The sequence below is a fragment of the Canis lupus genome, chromosome 12, assembly GCF_003254725.2.
Source record: "Canis lupus dingo isolate Sandy chromosome 12, ASM325472v2, whole genome shotgun sequence".
Lineage (NCBI taxonomy): Eukaryota > Metazoa > Chordata > Mammalia > Carnivora > Canidae > Canis > Canis lupus.
The window spans coordinates 44217849-44242273 of NC_064254.1; the positions used below are offsets into that span (position 1 = coordinate 44217849).

At 39.1% G+C, this 24425-nt stretch overlaps 1 protein-coding gene across 14 annotated transcripts in view; it reads right to left on the reverse strand.

Annotated features, from left to right (window-relative positions):
- SNAP91 (synaptosome associated protein 91) overlaps window positions 1–23365 on the reverse strand; it is a 139874-nt gene extending 116509 nt beyond the window's left edge. For 4 of the 14 annotated variants that reach the window (XM_049092318.1, XM_049092315.1, XM_049092316.1 and 1 more), the window contains exons 1-2: window positions 22365–22560; window positions 21852–22011 (exon numbers count right to left, since the gene is read on the reverse strand). In XM_049092318.1, coding sequence (XP_048948275.1) covers window positions 21852–21981 — 130 coding nt within the window. In that variant the 5' untranslated portion in view covers window positions 21982–22011; window positions 22365–22560. Of the gene's footprint in view, window positions 1–21851; window positions 22012–22364; window positions 22565–22804; window positions 22961–22998; window positions 23119–23225 lie in introns of those variants that run through there. The other 10 variants (XM_049092317.1, XM_049092314.1, XM_049092313.1 and 7 more) reach the window with 7 other exon arrangements.
- Between the last annotated feature and the right edge of the window lie 1060 nt (window positions 23366–24425).

The following is a 24425-nucleotide window of genomic DNA, read 5'->3' on the forward strand; positions in this document are numbered from 1 at the left end:
ACATGTTTTGTTTGGCTGGTTTTATCCAGATTGATTGACATTAATTTCAAAGAAAGAGAGGGCCAACATTAGAAAATCCTATGTATTTTCACAGAAGTTTGGAGACAGGAATAGTGAATCTTTGACTCAAGAGAGACAAGTAAGTCTTACAACTTTGGCAATTTCCTCTTTTCCATCTTCTGTCCTAACACCCCTCAGTTTTATATCTTCTGTATGCACTGTAAGAAAACTGAGATGTGTAATATTAGTTTGGTTCCCATATTAACAGTCCAAAAATAACTGTTAAATGAGTATGGAACAGACATTAATTTTTCTAAAAACTTTCATATAATATAAAGAAAACTATTTAGGGATCCCTGGGTGGCGCAGCGGTTTGGCGCCTGCCTTTGGCCGGGGCACGATCCTGGAGAACCTGGATCGAATCCCACGTTGGGCTCCCTGCATGGAGCCTGCTTCTCCCTCTGCCTATGTCTCTGCCTCTCTCTCTCTGTGTGTGACTATCATGAATAAATAAATAAAATCTTTAAAAAAAAATAAAAAAATAAAGAAAACTATTTAAACTACAAAATAACTAAGTTTTACATAAGACAACCAAGATTTGACATACATAACAGATCATACTATGATGCAGAAACTGCTAATATTCTTTTTTATGTGTTTCAATTCCAATATTCTACTACTGACAGTTAATTTTTGGATTTAAGATTAAAGGTTTAATTCAAGAATAGTACACCTGAGTCTAGGCAAATGTTTGCCCCTTTCACACTTTTCAAAGCAGCTGGCCAAGTTTAACAGTTTAATTAATTAAACAAATGCAAAAAAAATGTTTCAAAATAAAATAGCTCATATTTATAACCTGTTTGAGATTTTGACAAACTCTAATAATTACAACTTCCCTCAAATTATATTGTATCTGGTCCATTAATTTATTAATAGTTAAAAATTCTTAACCATAATCATACAGCTTACTGTTAGTTAGAAGGATGAAATTCTTACATGTAAAATTTAAAGTAATTCAATTACTCAGCTAGCAGTTTTTCAAAATATCTTCAAACAATAAACATAATATCCTAAACATTATTAAACTTTGTTACACAGTACTAAGTATTGTTCATGTTTCTAATAGTATTAAAAATTGTCCAAGTCTTTCAAACATATTTCACTATTAGTATATACAATATAAATTGAGATTCACCGTGAAAAACAATCTTACTTTTAAATCAATTTTACTACCAGTTCAAAATTTTTTTCTAAATCTTAAAAAAACTCTTTTCTTAGGGCACCTGTGTGTAGCTCAGTTGTTGAGTACCTGACTCTTGATTTCGGCTTAGGTTATGGTCTCTGTGTCACGGGATGGAGCCCCACATCAGCCTTTGCACTTAGCTCGGAGTCAATTTGGGATCCTCTTCCCCTCTCCGTCTGCCTCTGCCCCCATTCACTCTCACGCTCTCACTCTCTAAAATAAATTAATAAATCTTAAAAAAACCAAAACACTTTCCTTAAGAGCAATTCATTAATGCTTAATGCAAAAACAGTCTATCTTATGTATCTCCATTTCTTTTTTTTCTACTCACATCTTCAACTATAACCTGAAAGCAGTGCAAAATGCTAACAATAAAGAATGTAGGTCCAACAATAAAGTCACTCCACATATTTCAGTTCTGTCACTTCCTATGTCTTAAACATGTCCTTGGACAACTATCATTATTTTTAAGAAGCAAATACCCTCTTTTACTAAAAGTATATTTGAAAAGCTTAGTATAGAAAAAAATGCTAAGAGATGATTTTAATCAAAGTTACACTGATATTTTTATAATTAGTACTAACATTTGTCAAGAGAACAAAACAAGATCATGAAACCAGATAGTGAGGTTTTAACTGCCCCATTCCTTTTTTGAACCTCCTAGGAATAAACTATTATCTCTTAAGTAATGCAAGACCAGCACAGAGCAGCTGAAGGTGGGCTCCTTTTGCATAGTTACTGCTGCATACAGGACCTGAAAAGTATCTAGGAAGATAATTGTTGGGGCCCAAAAGGCTTTTGCCTCTAATAACAATAATTTGTAAAGTAATTTAGGGTCAAAGTTTGTTGTCATTATTCCTGTTTTTAACAAATCTATTCTTTCAAGTGTTACCGTATCCCCAGGATGCCTTAGAAAAAAGAGATTGAGGCCCAAAGAAATGAAGTTAATCTGGACAAGGTCATAGCTGGAAAGCAACAGAGCCTGGAATTACATTGGGTCCTCTGATCACAAATCAGTGTTCCTTCTGCTGTACCTTCCATCACCTCCCAAGGTCCTTAATTAACACATATGATATAGTAAGGGCTTCAGCAGCAAGTTATCAAAAGACATAAGTGACAAGGGGTGAGGCTGGGCTCCTTTGAACTGAGCCCCCTCCGCCTTTTTTCCCATTAGCCAGAGAAGGGTCTTTGGCAAGGCTTTTGCCTATCTAGCTAATTTACTAATGAATTGCCTTTATATCTCACCCTCTTTTTTTCCTCCCTAAAACAATCACATGGTGCTTTAACTGGTTTTATTTTGGACTATTGCTACTCTGACACTTGAGATAACAGACAGCAAGCAAGAAACACAATGCAAAGGAAAATGCCCCCATAAGTCTTATAGTTACAACGTCTGATAAAATAATAGTGAAAGGGAATAGAGGGGAAGGGAGAAGAAATGAGTAGGAAATATCAGAAAGGGAGACAGAACATGGAAGACTCCTAACTCTAGGAAACGAACTAGGTGTGGTGGAAGGGAGGAGGGTGGGGGGTGGGGGTGACTGGGTGGCGGGCACTGAGGGGGGAACTTGATGGGATGAGCACTGGGTGTTATTCTGTATGTTGGCAAATTGAACACCAATAAAAAATAAATTTATTATAAAAAAAAGGTAATTGCTTTTCCCTACCACAAAAAAAAAAAAAAAATATCCTGACTTCTCCCCCTCATTATCTATGGGACCTTGGATGAGTTCCCTAACCAGTTCGGGCCTTGTTTTCCTTCTCTGTTAAGGATACAAGTATTGAGCTCACAGGGGTTTGTGAGGATGGCAGCAATTAAGAGCATATGATGCTGATGGGTGAGCCTCTCCTTCACCCCAGAAAGCCCCTTCATTTTTCTTCATTAAAATCTTACAGGAAGGGGATCCCTGGGTGGCTCAGCACTTTAGCACCTGCCTTTGGCCCAGGGCGTGATCCTGGAGTCCCAGGATTGAGTCCCACATCAGGATCCCTGCATGGAGCCTGCTTCTTTCTCTGCCTGTGTCTCTGCCTCTCTCTCTCTCTCTCAACAATATATGAATAAAATCTTTAAAAATAAAAAATAAACCTTATAGGAAAAGACAGTTAATGTACTTATACATAAAAAAGTGAGGGGATCCCTGGGTGGCTCAGTGGTTTAGCACCTGCCTTTGGCCCAGGGCGTGATCCTGGAGTCCTGGGATCGAGTCCCACATCGGGCTCCCTGCATGGAGCCTGCTTAAAAAAAAAAAAAAAAAAGAAAAAAGAAAAAAAAAAGTGAATAAAGAAGCATCTTACATTAAAGAAGAAACCATATCCATGTAGGTACTTAAGTAACAACTAAAAGAAAATTTCTTGGTACTAAAAGTAAGATATGCTTTGTATAATTTAAGGCAACTAATTAAACAGAGCAAGGAAGAACTTCTCCCATAGCCTACCCACACAAATCACTAAACTGCTTGATTTTAAAGACCAGGAATCTCTGGGATCATGCCCTGAGCCGAAGGCAGACGCTCAACCGCTGAGCCACCCAGGCATCCCAAGACAAAGTCACTGTCGGATGAATTCTGCCCTTGGAACCATCCAAGCTGAGTGCCAATCCATAGTGTTAGATAAATCCAGCAAATGCTTTGCCTTACTGTCTAGCATGGATAAACTCCCTAGACAAGGGATGGCAAATGTGTTCCATCTTAAGTGCCAAATATCATTGATAGCAGAAATCCAGAGCATTGTCTATGAATGTACTAGGAGGCAAAATCAAACTTTGAAGAAAATTGTGCCAGGATCAATCTGCAATGTCTGCCAAGGATGGAGAAATATGCAATGAGTCTACTAGCTGGCCATTAGTCATCCATTTCCAGACTCATGTGGTCTCACTGAAAGAAAAATTAACAGTAGCTAGCTTATTACTGATCACATTACTTATAGCAGCAAAATCCCTAGAGATCTAGGTGGCATGCAATAAGTATTTTAAGATATAGGTGACAAGCCATAATACACTTTCTTTTTCCGTGGACATGGTAGAATCAACGCTATGTGATCATATCCCATTTCCTTTCCCTGGATTTGCAGCCAGTCTTCATCTCCCACTTTCTTCTAGTGAGGCCACCGAGTTCTTGCCAATGGAATATAGGCTAAATGATGTCTAGGCCTGGACGCAAATCTTCCCCTGCAATAACAGCCTCTCACACCTCGCCCTTTCTGTCTCCTTCCTCTGTCAGACAGATGCATAGAATGTAGTGGAGGCCTCTGAAATCCCTTGGTGAGACTCCCTAGATAGAAGGAACCATCCATAGCAGACTGAGATGTGGGTAAAAAATAAAACTTGTATCAAGCCACTAGCTCTAGGGATTCCCAACAAGGTAGTTCTGGTTAAGATCGACAACCACAGTATCATGCCACATACAATGATAAATCATGACCTGAATAAAGCAAATCAGAACTCTTCCCTGTGAATTTGTAAAACTCTAGAAAGGAGAATCCCTTTCTTTTGGTAAGGCTGTGGTAATGTAAGCCTGTGAGCCATCATGTTTCCAGGCTCACTAAGAAAGTTAAGTTTGTGAGAATGAAGGATGTGCTCAATCACTATTCTGTGAAACGGAGGCAAGAGAAATGAGGTGGGAGGAGAATCCTGAATAAGAACCAGAGAGGCCCAATTCAACCTGCCTTTCCCTCAGCTTGGTCATAAGGGCCAAAATATGGCCCTGCCTTTGCCCAAACTAGTTTGATCTATATTCCTGTAACCCATAATCACAATAGTCATGGATATGGGTATAAAGTAGGAAGTGAAAATCCTTCAACCCACAGATAACATTTTGGCATATAGTCTACTAAAATATGTATCATGGTACTTTTAAAAAAGAAAATTAGATTGTATCCAATAAATTGGCTTTACATATCAGATATACTTTAACAACATCATTTTTCAAGGTTGCCCAGTATTATATTGTTTGGATACACCACCATTCTTGAATAAAGTACTTAGGTGTATTCAATTTTGTATTCCTACATACAATGTTGCAACAAACAGCTTTGAAATCATACTTTTGCCTATTTTGCCAGTTATTTGAGATAAATTTACAGCCATCAATTTTGAAGAGTTTTGAGTAATATTGCCAATTTTCCGTCCCAAAAATTTGCACCAATTTACGCTCCTACCAATTGAGTGCCCAATTTATACTCTTTTTTATCCATCTGAAAAAGTAATGCTGAACTCAACTGAGGAAGCACTTTTTATTTATTTTTCAATAAAAAATTTATTTTTTATTGGTGTTCAATTTGCCAACATACAGAATAACACCCAGTGCTCATCCCGTCAAGTGCCCCCCTCAGTGCCCTTCACCCATTCACCCCCATCCCCCCTACCTCCCCTTCCACCACCCCTAGTTCATTTCCCAGAGTTAGGAGTCTTTATGTTCTGTCTCCCTTTCTGATATTTCCTACCCATTTCTTCTCCCTTCCCTCTATTCCCTTTCACTATTATTTATATTCCCCAAATGAACGGAACATATAATGTTTGTCCTTCTCCGATTGACTTATTTCACTCAGCATAATACCCTCCAGTTTCATCCACGTCGAAGCAAATGGTGGGTATTTGTCATTTCTAATGGCTGAGTAATATTCCATTGTATACATAGACCACATCTTCTTTATCCCTTCATCTTTCGATGGACACCGAGGCTCCTTCCAGTTTGGCTATTGTGGGCATTGCTGCTATAAATATCGGGGTGCAGGTGTCCCAGCGTTTCACTGCAGCTGAATCTTTGGGGTAAATCCCCAGCAGTGCAATTGCTGGGTCGTAGGGCAGGTCTCCTTTTAACTCTTTGAGGAACCTCCACACAGTTTTCCAGAGTGGCTGCACCAGTTCACATTCCCACCAACAGTGTAAGAGGGTTCCCTTTTCTCCGCATCCTCTCCAACATTTGTTGTTTCCTGCCTTGTTAATGTTCCCCATTCTCACTGGTGTGAGGTGGTATCTCATTGTGGTTTTGATTTGTATTTCCCTGATGGCAAGTGATGCGGAGCATTTTCTCATGTGCTTGTTGGCCATGTCTATGTCTTCCTCTGTGAGATTTCTCTTCATGTCTTTTGCCCATTTCATGATTGGATTGTTTGTTTCTTTGCTGTTGAGTTTAATAAGTTCTTTATAGATCTTGGAAACTAGCCCTTTATCTGATACATCATTTGCAAATATCTTCTCCCATTCTGTAGGTTGTCTTTTAGTTTTGTTGACTGTATCCTTTGCTGTCTAGGAATAAACCTAACCAAAGAGGTAAAGGATCTATATCCTAAAAACTATAGAATACTTCTGAAAGAAATTGAGGAAGACACAGAGAGATGGAAAAATATTCCATGCTCATGGATTGGCAGAATTAATATAGTGAAAATGTCAATGTTACCCAAGGCAATATACACGTTTAATGCAATCCCTATCAAAATACCATGGACTTTCTTCAGAGAGTTAGAACAAATTATTTTAAGATTTGTGTGGAATCAGAAAAGACCCCGAATAGCCAGGGGAATTTTAAAAAAGAAAACCATAGCTGGGGGCAACACAATGCCAGATTTCAGGTTGTACTACAAAGCACTTCTTTTTAGATTCACAGCATTACTGCATGAAATGATTAGCACAGTCCATAGAAGGGCTAAAGAATTTCAGTATTCCACTGAAATGCAGAGAACAGACATTACCCTAAACAGAGTAATGTTACTGCAGCACACAGTTCTTCATAAAATGCAATAAAGTATAACTAAAAGCTAAGTGACTCCTTTGGAACTATGATGAGCTCCGTTGGGGATAAAAATGAAGTATAGGACCACAAAGACATGAGGAGATGCAGGTGGTAAACAGTGGGTTCAGCCTGTTTCTTGGCATTGCCTCAAATCAGCCTTCTGTGGAACCTTCCAAGGGTGCACTCATTCTCACTCAAGGCAGGCAAAAACCAGAATATTAAATGTTAAAATGCTTAGTGAAGAGCCCATAAAAACATGAACACCCTGCAATCCTATTGAGTTAGGGAGACAAAAATAACAAAACTTTGTTAAGCCATGGTCTAACTGAATCTGATGATGGGGAATCTGTAAAGTGTAGAGTTTGAAGCTATTATAAATTTTCTGATATTCTCTTTCAGCTTTTAAGGAAAAATAATAAAGTATTTTCTGATATTTTTAATACTTATCTTAAGGAAAAGAATTCTAAGAGGTTGATAATGTGAAAACAATTAGTTTTAGAGAGAACAGGGAAAAGATAAAATTCTTCACCTGGATATTTCCTTAACCTCAATTTTAATAACTTAAGTTTTTTCTTGGGCATTAATAGACTAACAAACCCAGTGAAGTATGGCATAAACATACTTAAATATACTTAATATATATAGTGATGAGGGGGGTTACTTTTGTTTTGCATTAATAGTTAAGCCTGATTATAAAACTCCATTATTTCAGTGGTGATAGTTAAGGAATGTTATAAATTATGTCACCAAATAATTAAGACCAAACTAAATGGCCTCTAAAGCTCATTTAAGAAACAGATTTTAGAAGACTTTCAACTAAGTTACATGAGTCTGTAATCTTTTTAGTCTTCACTATCACTAATGGCATAGGTAACATTCTCTGGTGTTAGCACCATGACCCAAGAACCAAGCAACAGACAAGAAGAGGGAAAAGACAAAAAGGAAATGCTGGCAAGATGAGCCCTGGAGTGCCATTAGGGACTGCTTCATGACTGTTCACTCTGTCAGAAGTGCCCTCAGTTTGTTTTGCATTTATGGTGAGTTTGAATTCAGACTATTAAAGTGTGTGTATGCATTTATGTTTAAATATGTTTACATTTACATGATTCACACAGATATTTCCTGGCACCAATAACAGCAATCAGAACTAGGTGAACAAGGCAATGACCCAATAGGGCACCTGTTCAAGAAAGATAGATAAGAATTATTCAGAATTAACCAATATAGAATGTATGATTTTTGCCTCTTTGGAACTTAGATTCCTCATCTGTGAAAATGAAGATTCTCTCCAGCCTAGAAAGCCCTCCATAGGTGATCCTGGTTCACAACTCAGGTCTTCTTTAACCTTCTTGGCCTTCTTAAATTCAGTTTTCCAGTAACCTTTCACTACTTTAAATTCCTAAAATGTGTCTTGTTCCCTCTGAACTTCTTCTTAGATAAGAGTGTTCAGCAGCTCCTGGTCACATCTCACCTAGGTAGTCCACTTATTTTTCAGGTCTAGACTTAAACACCACTTCTGCAAGGTACCTCCACTGGAGTCTTCACTTCCCCTGTTAACACTTAATTCCTTTTGAGTCACTTGTAAAAGGACTGTCTCCCATACTAAGTTGCTAAGAGTTATGTCTATATTGTTTACCATGGTACTCTTGCCTCCGGGAACAATTCCTGACATTTAGTAAATACCTAAATATTTGTTAAATGAATAAATAATGAAATTGTGCTAAATAAGTTACTGAAAGCCTCAATATTGAAAGTAGTTTCTAATTTCTACAAACAGGTCATTAAAAGCCAAATTAAATATGCTAACAGTTATTGCTCTCTTTCCAAAAGCAAAACTACCCAAAATTTTAACTAAAGCTTGTCTCCTTTCTTCAGAGCTTTTCTAAAATCCTCATGTTTCTAATGGTAATACTATCATGTTAGTATCACCATCTATATAGTGAACATCATTTTAAAGGAAATTAAGGGTATATAGCTACTTTAAAATAATGTTTTTCTTCCATAACTATGCCTACCTGTCATAATGTATGTACTTGTGATAAAGCAGATACTAAAAAACAGTGCTACCTAACTCTAACTCAAAACAAACTAAAGCAAATGGGTACACACGTATACACACAATAAAGGCTAGTGAAGAATTTTCTCTAATATTAATAATCACCTACTACCTAATTATTGATGATATACACTAAGAGAAGTATGCATATGCTTTAAATCCACAACCAAAAAAATCTTTTCATATCAAGGACATAATTTTACCCCAGTGAAATTTTTTAAAGTAGGCTCCACAACTAGCATGGAGCCCAATGTGGGGCTCAGATCCCCAACCCTGAGATCAAGACCTGAGCTGAAATCAAGAGTTGAACACTTAACCAACTGAACCATACCCCCTGGTGAAATTTTTATCGTGTCACGAGGATACAAGCATTGAAAGACTATCAGGAAATGTATAGCTATGTACATTAAGCAATGTAATGTTTCTTTTGTTTTCCTTCAATATTACATTTCTATGGCTTTCAAAACCTTGAGAGAAAATGGATCAAGTTTAACTCCTTGCTCTTCTGAAAGGTTAGCAAGTAAATGTAAAATCTTTGAAGAAAAAGTTTTTAAGAACCAAAAAAAAGTCTAAAATTTGGGAAATATGAAATCTGTAATAAAAAAATCATTCAGCAAATGTTTACCCAAATATACTGCCATGCTATGTTTGGTGTCAGGGATAAGGCAACCTCAATGAAACTGCAGGCTAAAGGAAAAAAAATTCCACTAAACAAGATCCCACTACAACCCCATGAGTGTGATATGACAGGGATACATGTCCTGAGAAGGAATGACTAAAGCTAAGTTTTAGAAATGAGATTTTTAAAATATAAGAGCCCAGAAGTAATACAGAGGATAGTGAACCTAATGAATGTCAAAGTTTCTCAGAAAGGAACTGTGGTGTGTATGGGGAGTGGAAGAAGAGGAAAGAATGGTGGATAGGAAGCAGGTTGCTTCCATTTCTAGCATACAGAAAAAAACATATCTGATAATTTAGATAAATATTACTGGCATCCTTCCATTTATCTGGGTGAACTCACAAGAAAATAAAACTGATGCTCCAGCCCAAAACATAAAGAGGATGTGGAAAAACACATGGTAAAGTGATACGGAAGAGAAAACTCCTTGAGGCCAAGTGTTAATCTGAGTGGCCGGAAGGCTTAGATTTTAAGAGCCCTATGGGGAACAGAAAACAAGTTCTTTGAGACTAGCAAGGTGGTTAAGTTGGAATAAAGACCTTTACAGAAAGCTGGGACCCTCAAAGAGTTACTACCTTTGTAAAACCAGGAGAAATAACAAAAACAAAAGAGAACACTTTGCTGCAAAGGAAGTCAACAGAAAGGCTTGTCCCACTTAGTCTAGGTTTTGGGGAAATGAAGGGGAAGAAAAGAAATCTTTAGGGCTTTTGTAATCATAGAAATCCCCCTGCCCAAGTTTGTGACTCATATTAGGCTACAAATTAATACTCTTCTATTCAAGACTTTCAGAGCCATATGTGTTTCAGAATTAACGACTCCAGATTTTACAAAAGTAATATGGTACATACACCATACACATTAAGTAACACCCCAGTCTAATCTGGACAGCATTCTATGATACAACAATATTTCTATAGTTCAACATACAAACTTTCACGGTACGTAGTACGGATTTTGCTACCAAGTGATTTACAAAAAAGGATTTTGGTCTTCTGAGCTTTTCAGACTTTGTAATTATGGACCTAGACCTGCCCTAGATGGGAAACTCCAATAGCAGAAATCAACTTAAGGTGCCCCCAGGACAGTAGCACTTGTGGAATCTGATAGAAGCAAATACAAGTCTCTCTAGGTTATCCTCAGTTTTCAGGACTACCTCAGATGAAGTCCAAAATGACAAACACACGAGGAAACATTTCATGATTGAGGGTCAGGCAAAGATCATAGCAAACAAAGAGGTTCATGTAATGGATCTATGAAATACAGAACGTGAAATGAGTTGTGTTTCAAATGGTGAAGAAACAAAAGAGGAACTAAAAAATGTAAGAAATAGGTCATCCCCAAAAAAGAGCAAATCTGAAAAACTTCAAAAATGAAAAATATTAAGGAATGAAATTAAAAACCAAGGATGAGTAAAAGCAGAAAAGACATGGCTAAAGAGAGAATTAACTAGAACATATCTGGAAAACAAAGCATGCTAAACAGTGAATAAAGCATCTGAAATGACAAAGAGTAGATTTAGAGATACAAGGATATGATCTGAAAGTTTAGTGTATATATAATCATATTTGAAGGCAACAAAAAAGAAAATGGGTATAGGCCACAATCAGTAATAAAACAGACTGAGAATTTCCCAGCTCTGATAAAAGAAATGAATTTTCAGATTCAGGGAACCCAACAAGTCCCAAAGAGGATAAATAAAAGAAAGCTATATCTAAGAGGAAGGAAAGCTTCCAAATTCATTCTATGAGGCCAGCATTACTCTCATATGAAAACCAGATAAAAACACTACTAATGAAAAGAATTATAGGCCTGTATCTCTGATGAACACAGATGCAAAAATCCTCAACAAAATATTACCAATCCAAATCTAACAATACATTAAAAAGTCATTCACTACAATCAAGTGGGATTTGTTCCTGGGATGCAAAGGTGGTTCAATATTCACAAATCAATCAATATGATATATCACATCAAAAAGTATAAAAACCATATGATTATTTCAATAGATGCAAAAAAAGCCTTTGACAAAGTACAGCATCCATTCATGATAAAAATTCTCAACAAAGCAGTTTTAGAGAGAACATCCCTCAACATAATAAAGGCCATATATGAAAGTCACAGCTAATATATTCAATGGCGAAAAATGGAGAACTTTACCCCTACGATCAGGAACAAGATCATCCCCACTCTTACCACTTTATTTAGCATAGTACTGAAAGTCCTAGCTGCAATAATCAATACGAGCATCCAAACCAGCAAGGAAGAAGTAAAACTTTCACTAGTTTAAGATGACATGATACTATATATAGAAAACCCTAAAAACTCCATCAAAAAACTACTAAAACTGATAAATGAATTAAGTAAGGTCACAGGATACAAAATCAATATATTGAAATCTATTGTATTTCTATGCAGTAATAATGAAGTAGCAGAAAGAGAAATTAAGAAAATAATTCCATTTGCAATTATACAAATAATTAAGTGCCTAGAAATAAACTTAACCAAGGAAGTAAAAGACCTGTACTCTGAAAAGTATAAAATGCAGATGAAAGAAATTCAAGATGACACAAAGCACTAGAAAGACATTCCATGCTCATGGATTTGAAGAATACTGTTAAAATTTCTGTACTACCCAGAGAAATCTATAGATTTAATGTAATCCCTATCAAAATACCAACAGGATTTTTCACAGAACTAGAACAAACAATCCTAAAATATATATAGATCCATTTAAAAAAAACCCAAATAGCCAAAGCATCTTGAAAAACAAGTATAAAACTGAAGGTATCACAACCCAGATATGAAGATATATTACAAAGCTGTAGTAATTAAACAGTATGGTACAGGTACAAAAACAGACACATAGATCAATGGAACAGAATCAACCAGAAATAAACCCACAAATATATCGCCAATTAATCAACAAAGGAGGCAAGAATATGCAATAAGAAAACGACAGTCTCTTCAATAAATGATGTTGGGAACACTGGACTGCTACATGCAAAAGAATGAAGCTATCTTACACCATACACTAAAAATAAATTCAAAATGGATTAATAGACCTAAATGTGAGACATGAGGTCATAAAAATCCTAGAAGAAAGCATGGGTAGTAATTTCTCTGACATCCATCAATCATAGTGATATTTTTCTAAATGTGTCTCCTGAGGCAAAGGAAATAAAAGCAAAAATAAACTACTGGAACATCAAAATAAAAAGCTTCTGCACAGTGAAGGAAACAACAAAACTAAAAGACAACCTACTGCAAGGGAGCAGATATTTGGAAATGACATATCCAGTAAAAGGTTAGTATCCAAAATACATAAAGAATTTACATAACACTAAAAAAGACCAATAATCCAATTAAAGAAATAGAGACATGAACAGGTATTTCTCTAAAGAAGACATACAGATGGCCAATAAATATGTGAGAATCTGCTCAACATCACTTATCATTAGGGAAATGCAAATCAAAACCATAGTGGATATCACCTCATGCCTGTCAGAACAACTAAAGCCCAAAACACAAGAAACAATAAGTGTTGGTGAGGATGTGGAGAAAAAGGAACTCTCTTGCACTGTTGGTGGGAATATAAACTGGTATAGTCACTATACAAAACAATAAGGACATTCCCTAAAAATAAAAAGTAAACTACCATATCATCTAGTAATTCCACTACTGGGTAATTATTCAAAGAATATGAAAACACTAATTCAAAAGACATATGAACCCCGATGTTTACTGCAGCATTATTTACAATAGCCAAATTATGGAAATTGCCCAAGTATCTACTGATAGATAAATGGAAAAGAAGATGTGGTATATATACACACAATGGAATTACTCAGCCATAAAAAATAACAAAATCTTGCCATTTGCAACAACATGCATGGATGGATCTAGAGGGTATAATGCTAAAATAAATAAGTCAGAGAAAGACAAATATCATATGATTTCACTTATACATGGAATTTAAGAAACAAAACAAAGAACAACAACATAAAAGATAAACCAAAAAATAGGCTTTTAACTATAGAGAACAAACTGGTGGTTACCAGAGGGGAGATGGGCGTGGGGGATGGATGAAATAGATGAAGAGGGTTAACAGTACACTTATGATGAGCATTGAGTAATGTCTACAAGTGTTGAACCACTATCTTGTACATGTGAAACTAATATAACACGAGTATATTAACTATACTGAAATTAAAATTAAAAAAATCAGAAAGCTACATCTACACACTCATATACTACAGAAGGACAAAACAAACAAGATTATAAAAGCTGTCACAAAATAGGATTACCTAAAGGCAGGTAGACTCATAGATAAAGTCTTAAAAGGAATAACAGAAGCCAAAAGAGTGAAATTATCTTCAAAGAAAAAATAATTGTCAATCTAGATTTGTGTATATAAACTCTTCTTCAAAAATATGCACAAAAAAGTTTTTTTTTTTAGACAAAATCAAAGTTGACAACTAAAGAGGCTCACTGAAGGAGCTTCAAATGGATACAGTTCAGGAAAACCCTAGGCATAATGAAGAAATGGTGAAAAAAGAAGTCGAGGAGGATTTACTGACATAAACATTGCCTGTATCGAACAACGTCTAGTTTGGGGGGTTAAGATTATGTTAGAATTAAAATACCAGACAACATAGCATGTAAGAAAGAAGTGGGTGAATGGAGTAGTTTCTAAGTTTCTTTTCTTTGGGAGGAAATAAAAAGATACTGTTCTACTTTAGAATTTAAGTAGGCAGATTAAATTTTTAAAAGTGATCACTAAAAAAACAGAAATAATATGTTTTAAGCTTCCAAACTATAGACAGAGAAAGCTGGAATTAATGTAAAGACTGAAGCAACTGAAAGCAGGAAGCAAAAAACGTGCATGGAGAAGTGGTAAGGGCAAATCACTAATGAACATATCTGTTGTTACAGTGGTGGTAACAGCAGTAACGGTACTAGTAGGGGCAACAATAGCACCAACTACTAGTGCAATTGTACCAGTAATGGTTAACAGTAACAGTGATAGTAATAAGCTTATGTTCCTTGCACATTTGTGTGTCAAGTTCTGGACTAGGTATTTTCCATGTGTTGTCTCATTTATTCCTCACCAAAGATAAGGGAGGTACTATTACTAATCTTCATTTTACAAATGAGGTTTATTATGGGGCATCTGGGTGGCTCAGTCGACTGTCTGTCTTCGACTCAGGTCATGATTCCAGGGTCCTGGAATTGAGCCTTACATCCAGCTCCCTGCTCAGTGGGGAGCCTCCTTTTCTCTCTCTGTCTCTGTCTCTTTCTCTCTCTCTCTCTGCCACTCCTCTCCATCCTACTTGTGTACGCATTCTCTTTCAAATAAAATCTTTAAAAACAAAACAAAAACCGAAAAAAACAAACAACAAAAAACCCACAAATGAGGTCATCACTGATCTAAAGCAAAGCATAAATAATTAAGAAGGAGATTTCAGAGTTTTTAACAACTGAGCGCTCACTGGATGTGAGAGATGAGGGATAACTCTTAAAGTACTGGCTTTGGCCAGTTGGGTTGGCAATGCTTGGCACCTAATAGCAATCCTATTATTTCATGCACATATTAAGCCAAAGACACAGAATATCTGAAGAAGGGTAGACTTGTGTTTGTTTTCTTTGGGTGGTGAACTTCTGTCTCAATAAGCTTGGGTCTGAAAGAAAAACAAGGGACAACAGGTTGGTTGCTGGAAGAGGTCAGAGTCCAAGGAGAGTTGCGTATAGGTGGCTTTGTTTTAAATGGAGATACGTGAAAATGGTTATAAGAGAGAGAGAAGAAGAGATTAAAATACAGATGACAAAATAACTGATATAGAAAGGAAGAGAGTTATAATTTAAAATACAAGTGCTAACCCTGGGAGAATAATGATCAGGCCAAAAAGCAAAACCACAAGAAGCAAAGATGCATCTTTCTTTCTTGAGAAACCAGGAGTGGCATATCACAAAATTCTTTGGGAAACATTAGATCCTTCTTAAAGATGTGTAATAGAGGACGTTTATATATATATGTGCAGACCCTCACACATTTGGAACAAATAAAGAATGAGCAAGAACCCAGCTGTAATACGGCTGTGGGCTTCAGGGCACAATTCTCTCTCTGGCTTGTTCTTTCACCCAGCTGCTACTAGGAAGACTCCATCACGTCCCATAGGTCATCATGCAATTGACACTGGGTATGCCATTCTACTATTCTCCCCTTTACAAGGAACAAAACATAGAGCACATTACATAAACACCTAAGAAAAAACAGACAGCCAACATTTCCCTTTATAAGCAATGTTTCTCTATAAAGAGAAAAAATTGCCAACAAGGCAGAACTGAAGAATGTGGCAAGAAATGTGACTTTTCAAATTATTTAACTGAACTATGATTATATTTAAAGGCTCAGTCAGTAGCAACTGGCTCAGGAGTTGAGTCACTTAAAATACAACTCTGTAAGAAAAGCATCCTAGGTCCTCGGGGAAGAGGGTTATATGTCACTTCTGACCTTCTTTACCAAGTTATTGAAACCTAGATAAGCTCCAAGAACACCCTATCCTAGCATCAATCAATCTGAAAAGAGGAGGTAAGATATTTAAAGGGTATTTATTTGTGAAAAGCTAAGAGATGGATCCATAGCAACTAAGTGCACAGATTAAATTACAAGTAAGACTTCAGCAGCCATTTATTAAACATTAAAACTCATATGGCAATGTACCAAAAATCAAGATTTTAATCTAAAATGCTATAAGCTAATATAGCAATTAAGATATGAATTTACCCATAGTTTTATATTTTTTCCATATATTCAATTTTTACAATATGTAAAAAATTGATTTGAATTACCAATTTTATACTAGTTCTAAGAAAGTATATGCTAACCACACTGATCACCAATATCTAAAGTGACCCAAACAGAATTAACATTATACCACATAAAAAGATATCCCTGAAAATATGGAAGTAAAAAGATCCAGAAAAAAAATCCTTATTGTTCCACTAGCTGATATAAAGCCTGTTTAATTATTTTAAGTCATTTCTAAAGCATGCTCCCTGCTATTTACCTGAGACTCTTTGCCACTCTTCTGCTTCATCTGCTCCTGCCAACCCCTGAACCTCACAGGATCTCTCTGCCCCACCTCCTATTATGCTGAGTGTCATCTGGGAACGTCACAGGACCATACAGACTGGACCCCTTAAAGATTTGCTGTTATCAATCAATGATCATCTACTCGAATGCTTTTTCAAAAGTGTATTTCCCCCAGCTCTTCTAAACTGCCTAAAAAATACTATCTCTATCTCCATGCTTGGGCTCAGTCTTCTGGTGAAATCATTAAGAAGAACAGAGCATGCCTTGGAATAGAAAAATGAGAGGGTATATTTAGTCGATAACAAATAGTGAAATGAGAACTAGAATAAAAGCAAAATGTATTTACAACAAATTAGCACACTTCTTATGCTGAAATTTACTCTAGTGGTCAGCAAACTTTTATACATTGATCCAATTAATTTTATTCAATAATCTTTGCCTGCTTTCTGGATCTGTGTAATATAGAAAGCTTTATTAAGTTATCACAAATATAGATATGGTATCAACTGAATTAGTGTGCAAATTGCATTTCTATAAATCAAAATATATTTTACTTATCCTAAGCAAGCTTAGTTATAGCCAATATATTTATTTTAATTAACTAATTTATTTAAATTTAGGGTTAAATTTTCATTCTGTTGACAAAATGTCTTGCTAATTTGCAGGTACTTTATGAATAAAATTAAAGCAGCAGGAATTTTGTGGTAACTTGCCAATATTTGCCTTGAGTCAAAACAGAGACCGTATCTCCCATTTCTTTTACCATAATATTTCTAATGAGAAATAGAATCTTATTTTTTAAATATTTATTTATTTATTTATTTATTTATTTAGAGAGCAAGTGAACAGGGGGAGGGGCACAGAGAGAATGTCGAGCTGACTCCCTGCTGAGTGCGGAGCCTGACTGACATCAGGCTCAATCTCACTGCCCTGAGTTCACAACCTGAGCTGAAACCAAGAGTTTTGCCCAACCAACTGAGCCACTCAGGTGCCCTAAATATTTGGGAGGATAGGAATCATTTATAAAATGCCAGTCAGTATCTCTCAAAATATGATTTAGAACTTGAATCATTTGCTTATTATGTGGCATAAGTTCATTATTAAAAACCCTCAAGAGATTTAGAATGGGGAAAAATTGCATTACTGATAACTAATTTGGCTTTTCATGAGGTTTGGTGTGATATTAACAGTAATGTCTATGTCTGAATTTTGATAAAGATGTTTTAGTTTAACAACATAGCATATATAGAAATTGTTGGTAAAAGCTCTTAACAGAAGCGAATCCTATACTAGAACTGTCTAACTTTCCAAGTTTCTCCCTGCAGGTATTACATTGGATTGACTCTATTTTTTGGTTGCTCTGTAACTGTGACACAGCACTTGGGTAGATATTAGGTTCCTTACTGGATCTTACCCCTTTATTTGATTTGGGCTATCCTTTAGGCCATCAACTACAAAACAGAAAAGGAAAAGCAACTGAAATGTACGATAGTTGTAACCAAGGTAAATACTTGCTGAATCCTGGATGTTTTATGCGTTACCAAATAGGTACACAAAGTTACAGGGAAAAGGAACAAGGATGTGCAGGTGGCCCCAGAAAAATTAATGTCAAATTAACTTTGGTCAGGTGTTTATTAATTTTCATGTGCTAGCAGCAACATTATTATAGCAAAGTATGGAATAAAAGTTTTACATAATCCAAAAGTACCTTAAGATATATAATCATTTAGAATATTAAAAATATTCTATTTTATTTTAAATTTATTTTAAATTTAATATGTAACTGGCGATTGTGGTAAAGCTTTTCTGAATATATTTTTCCTCTAAGAAACTTACTGTTATTGAAAAGAAGGGGAAAAAAAATCTGAGACTGTATGTCTGGAGTTTATCTCTACCTTTCACCGCATATAATTCTGTCCCCAGATGTTACCAAATCATTCCTGTAAACATTTAAATCATATATCATTAAGCATAATTTCATAAATCCCAAGAATTAAGTAATTTTCCTTGTCTATCAACCTACAGAGAAAAAGAATTATCTTTTAAACCAGAATTATCTTTTAACCATTCAGTTAACTCAATATCTGAAAAATCACAAAACCATAAACTCAAATCTTATAATCTTCCAACGTAAATTCCAAACTAAAAAGTTATACACCAATCAAATTAAAAGTTTAAATTTTTTTGTCTCAAATCCCCAACTCTACATTGTGCTCTTTTCCTCTCAACTACTATTTAATATTTTTAAAACTAAAACATTACTTAAGAATGCTTCAGTGCCTATAGGGAAACTTAGTTATATGTCTGCATGTTCTAATAATAGGTATGATTCACTTTTATAACTGGTGTGTTACTGAAAACCTGTGAATAAATTACTAAGTTAGTCTACTGTTATTTAAAAGAACTTCACAAGGAATTCCAAGAAAGATGCCCTCTTACAACACATATAAATACAACAATACTTGTATTTTCAAATTTTCCATATAATTTTTTTTCTTAAAATAGGACGCATCAGTAATGCAAATAGCTGTCTTTCCAAATTCTGCCCTAAGGTTGGTTTTAAATGCAGTTAATTTATTACTTATTCAAAAAGTAAAATGTTAAAAAGAAAAACTAATACTGAAAAGTGCTTGTCTCTTGCTCATTTTTTTAAGTGACCAAATTTAAAATTCTCCATATATATTACAGAGATTGCAATAAGGTCATGGGTTGTGTTGCTTGATTTCACACAAAGCCATACAAACAGGATGAGTATTTTGGAGATTAAACCATTCAGGCTAATACTTTTCTTTTTTTCCACACCCAATAGAAAATATTACTAAATAAAAACCAGACAACAGGTAAGTGCAGTGGTTAAAAGCTGTGAAAGTTAATTACCTTCCCTGAACCTGTTAAGCAGCAATAAATTAATAGTGTAAAAGCCCAGTGCCTGGCATATAGTAACTGCTCAATAAATGTTTAGCCGTTATGATTTTTTATTCACATTAATAATTCAATACCAATTCCTGCTTCATCTGCTTGCTAAACACAGAATCTCCCCCTTATGTTCCATATCTTCAAATTCCTCCACTCACTAAATCATTCTGGAGATTCCCACCTTGAAAATTTTTAAAAGACCATCCTGATCTAAAATATTAAAGCGACTAAATATTTAGATATGGAAGAGTGAGTCTTTATCTGAATGATGTTTTAATGAAATGCTCAAACCTGTGAATGTTCTATGAAATGTATCGATATGTTGATCTAAGATTTTCATAGCACTTAGCAAATCCATAACCTATAGCTTTTTTATTAAAAGCATTTGCTAGACTAACACATACCTTTAAGACATGAGTCATCTTTCCAGAGTTGGGGAAACTGATGGAAAGATGGCTAAATGATTCAGCATGCTGCAGCAAAATGAGCTGGTCATGAATTTATAATTTCCACTTCTGTTAGGTGCCCTGGCCTTGATGGCCTCTTCCATCCTGTACTGCATATATAACCCATGATACCATAATCAACAAATTTTGTTAAAAATTCCCTCAGGAAAGGAGTAATGGTATTTTCCCCTCAGACAAGCGTCTAGAAGCAAAATTATTCAATTTTATGGCACAACAGCCTCACAAGGCTGGATAAGCCTTACAATGTCCAGCTGTAAGCTTCATCAAGCTATGCTTGCACAGACAATAGGACTAAAGTCAATTCTAACACTAGTGCCATTTTCTCAGCTGCACATGGGGGGAAGACCCAAAGCAAAAGAAACCCAGAAAACGGGCAAGGGAAGTCAGATGGGGAATAGGTATGGCTATACTTTGTGTACCTTCTTTTTTTTTTTTTTAAGATTTTATTTATTTATTCCTGAGAGACACATACACAGACAAAGACATAGGAAGAGGGAGAAGCAGGCTCCCTGTGGGGAGCCTGACGCAGGACTGGATCCCAAGACCCCAGGATCACTACCTGAGCCAAAGGCAGACGCTCAACCACTGAGCCACCCAGGTGCCCTACACTTTGTGTCTCTTATGCCAACACTGATCTTTACCAACAGGCATCATAAAACAAAGTAGGTGCTAACCAGGCCAAAAAAGACTGCATAGCAACTATGGAACATACTCTGATGTAGCCTTCCCTATAAAGAACCTCACTACCTAAAGCCAGGGAAAGCCTTTCTCTAAGTCCCTATTTTTCCTTCAACAACAAAATATTTACTATGTTCATCAAATGCTAAATTTACATCAGAAATACATAGATTCCAAACTGGAATAAAGCCCTTTTCCATCAAATAACCAATAAAAAGAAAAAGCATCATGAATGAAATATTTTCTTGTAAAAGTGCACCATCTCGAATGCTGAGAAAGCACATCCATTTTGTGACCACAGCATAGTCACTCTGCCCAGCAGTTTCTGAGAAAGGGACAAAGAAGTGTGCCAGGATGTGTAAAATGAAATCGCCATGATCTCTGAAGTCCCATTTCCTCACTCAATAGCTTGAATTTATTTTAGTTTGTTGTGGTTACATACAACATACACTCACACACCCACACTCACACATGAAATCTCAGCAGCCACACTGAAAAAGAAAACACTATTTTAAAACTATCCAAAAATGCATTTGGAAAACTAGGGTGACAAGTTTGACCTTTTATGATTTCATCTTTCTCATTCTTTTTTTTTTGGGGGGGGGGGCAGGGGTGTATGACTGTATAACCTCTAATTTCCTGTAACGTGGACAAAGGGGTGGGGTGAGGAGCAAAAAAAAAAAAAAAAAAAAAAGTGAGAAGTGCCTAATCCAGAATGTACATGTTCTCAGTATTTTATAATATTAACACATATTTTTTTTTCTTCCACCAAGACCTTAGAGGTCAACAGGAGAAAAAAAAATGGCTCATACACAAGGTTTCAGGGTTGACCCCAGGCAACACCTCCACCTCTGGAGATTTCGAGCTCAGGGGCAGCCCAGCTGGGAGTTCTGCAAGCTGCAGCATTATCGACAGCAAGCCCAGGCCGCACGCCGGCATCCAGGGCGCCTCTGCCGTGCGCATGTCCCACTTATATAAAAAGATGCTTACAGTCCAGGTGCTTTTTCTTGGGGCCCATCACTTCATGAGTGGTGGCTTTGCAGACCGCTCTCGCAACAGCGGAGCCTGTCACGCTGTACTGAGCGGCGGCGATCCGATCCGTGAGCGTTTGGCCCGACATCTTCTCCGGCCACGTCTATCACCTCCTCTTCTGCGGGGAAAGAAGGGGAGATGGTCCTGCTTTACACCCGCAGACCCTGCCCTGCGAGGACCCCGGCCTTGCCTCCTCCAGCCGCACGGCGGCTCCCTTCTCCTCCGACCCCGCCCTGGCACCACCTCCAGGAGCCGGGGCGCGCCAAGCCCCGCCGGCGGGACGCGATCTGGGGGGTCTCCCGCAAGAGCAGTCCGTCAGGGCCCCAGGCTCGAGACACCGTCCCGGAGGTCCCACGCGCCCAGCCGCCCCCGCCCCCGCCGCACCCCCCGGGCAGTCGGCACTTCGCTCGCAACCCGATCCCCGCGGTGCGTCGGGGTTATTCCCCGGGCGCCGCGCCCCCCGGTGCCCACCTCTCGCGGGCCCGCCGCCGCGGGGTAGGATCGGACGCCCGAGCCCCGAGCGTCTCCCTCGTCCTCCTCCTCGCGCTGCTGCGGCAGTGGGCTCGTCCTCCCTCGGGCGCGGTGGAGATTAGCCTAGCATTGCGCCATATTCTGCCCTCGCCTCCCCTTCCTGCCTCGCCGCCGCCGAGGCCCTCCGCCCGAGTCCCCTCCCCGCGCCCCCGATCCCCGCCGCAGGGGCCGCCCCGGGGGCTCTGCGGAGGCGCCCGAGTCTCCGGGCGCCTCGCCCTTCCCGGGGCTGACAGCGCGGCCCAGCCCCCCGCCCGCACCCGAGCGCGCCGCGGAGCTGTCACCGGCCGCTGCCCTTCTCGGCGCCCTAGGATTATCCTCCCCGGATCCGCGCGCTGCCCCGGCGCGGGGGAGGGGGCCGAGCCGCGGCCGCGGGTACTCACCCCGCCCCAGGAGCGGCGCCTCCCGCCGCAGGATGCGCGGACCCGGCCGCCCAAGGAAGCCGCGCCGGGTGGGTGTGTGCGGCCGCGCGCGGACCCGGTGCCCCGGGGCGAGACGCCTCCAGCCCCAGCCCGGCCCCCCCGCCCGCAGCTCCGGGGTCCCCGCGCCCGCCGCTCGTGAGCGCAGGAGCCTGTACCCGCCCGCCGCCGCCGCCGCCGCCGCCGCCTCCGCCAGCGCTGCCGCGTCCCTCTAGCGATCCGCGCCGCGTTCCCATCCCCGCCCCCACCTCAGCTGTGGCTGCTCCAACGAGTCAGGTGACGGCGGCGGACTAACCCGGGCGAGCTCTCCGCCGAGCGCCTCGCGGCCCCCTCCCAGCTACTCACCCGCGCCCCCCCCCCCCCGCCCCGGGGACCGCCGGCTTACAGGCAAGGGGGCGCCGCGCGCGAGCATCCCCGGCCGGCGCGAGACGAGAAGGAGGAGGCGGGCTGGCAGGGAGGCCGACGCCCACCAGCCAACCCTCCGCCGGCGAGACCCGCACCCGGCACGCAGTGCGTGCGCGCGCACCCAGCACACCTGCCCGGCTGCTGCGGGCTCCGTGCAGGGCGGCGGGGGCGTGGGAGCTCGGCTGCCCGGGCTCGCGGGGGCCGCGGGGAAGGCCCGGGGCGGCCAGGGCGTCGTCGCGCGCGGCCCGGCAAAGCGCAGCCCTCGCTCCTCGACGTTCTGTCTCTGACTCGGAGGCAGCGGCGGCCGGGAAGGGCAGGGCGATCTAAACGTCAGACCCCTCGGGCCAACCTCGCCGTTACCTGTGCCTCCGCCTCGAGGCCTTGGAGCTCCTCTACTTGTTTCAGTTACGCTTGGAAGCCGGGGTGGGCAGGTAATTCCAGCCACTTTGATCTTAAATGGATGCAGAGGTCGGCCGCAAGCGCGAATAATGAACAAAGCCATCAATCAGTCAAGGCCCAGATTATATTCACAGTGATTATTTGGGTGTGTAGGGAAAGCTCTTTGTGTCTTTGAAAAGTAACGTCTACCAGTTAAATATAATGTTTGAATGTCTTGGGTATATTTCAGTTGCATACATGAATTTCTAAACAGGGTTAATAGTTTCACGTGTTCACCTTTTCGAAGACTTACTTCTTGGAATCTTGAAAAACTTTGACATTCTCAGAGTAGAATCAAGATCAGAACTTAAACTGTGAATTTTCTTGACATTCTTTTCTCTGGCTACAGGTGGCCTCTATTGGACCTTAAGGGCTTAAAATGTCTGCCTATAGGTATCAAGGTTTTGTGGTGTACTGCTTTTACCTGTTAGAGTGTTCGTTATGAAGTCATGATTTTCTAACTTTGGGGACTGATTCTAGCATTAATTAAAAGTGGGCTGAGTAAAGAAAGATAGCTTAAGACCACCATTCCTCGGTTTCAGATACTGTTCTTACCGTGATCTAGCAGTAGAAAACCTAGATATTTATCTAAGTCAAATAAAGAGACATTTCCATTTTTAAAAAATGCACCCAAATTTGAATGGCCCCAAATTGAAAGAAACCCAACTGCTCTTCTGCTGGCAAGGGGTAAACAAAATGTGGTCTGTCCACACAATGGAACGCTACTAAGGAATAACAAAGA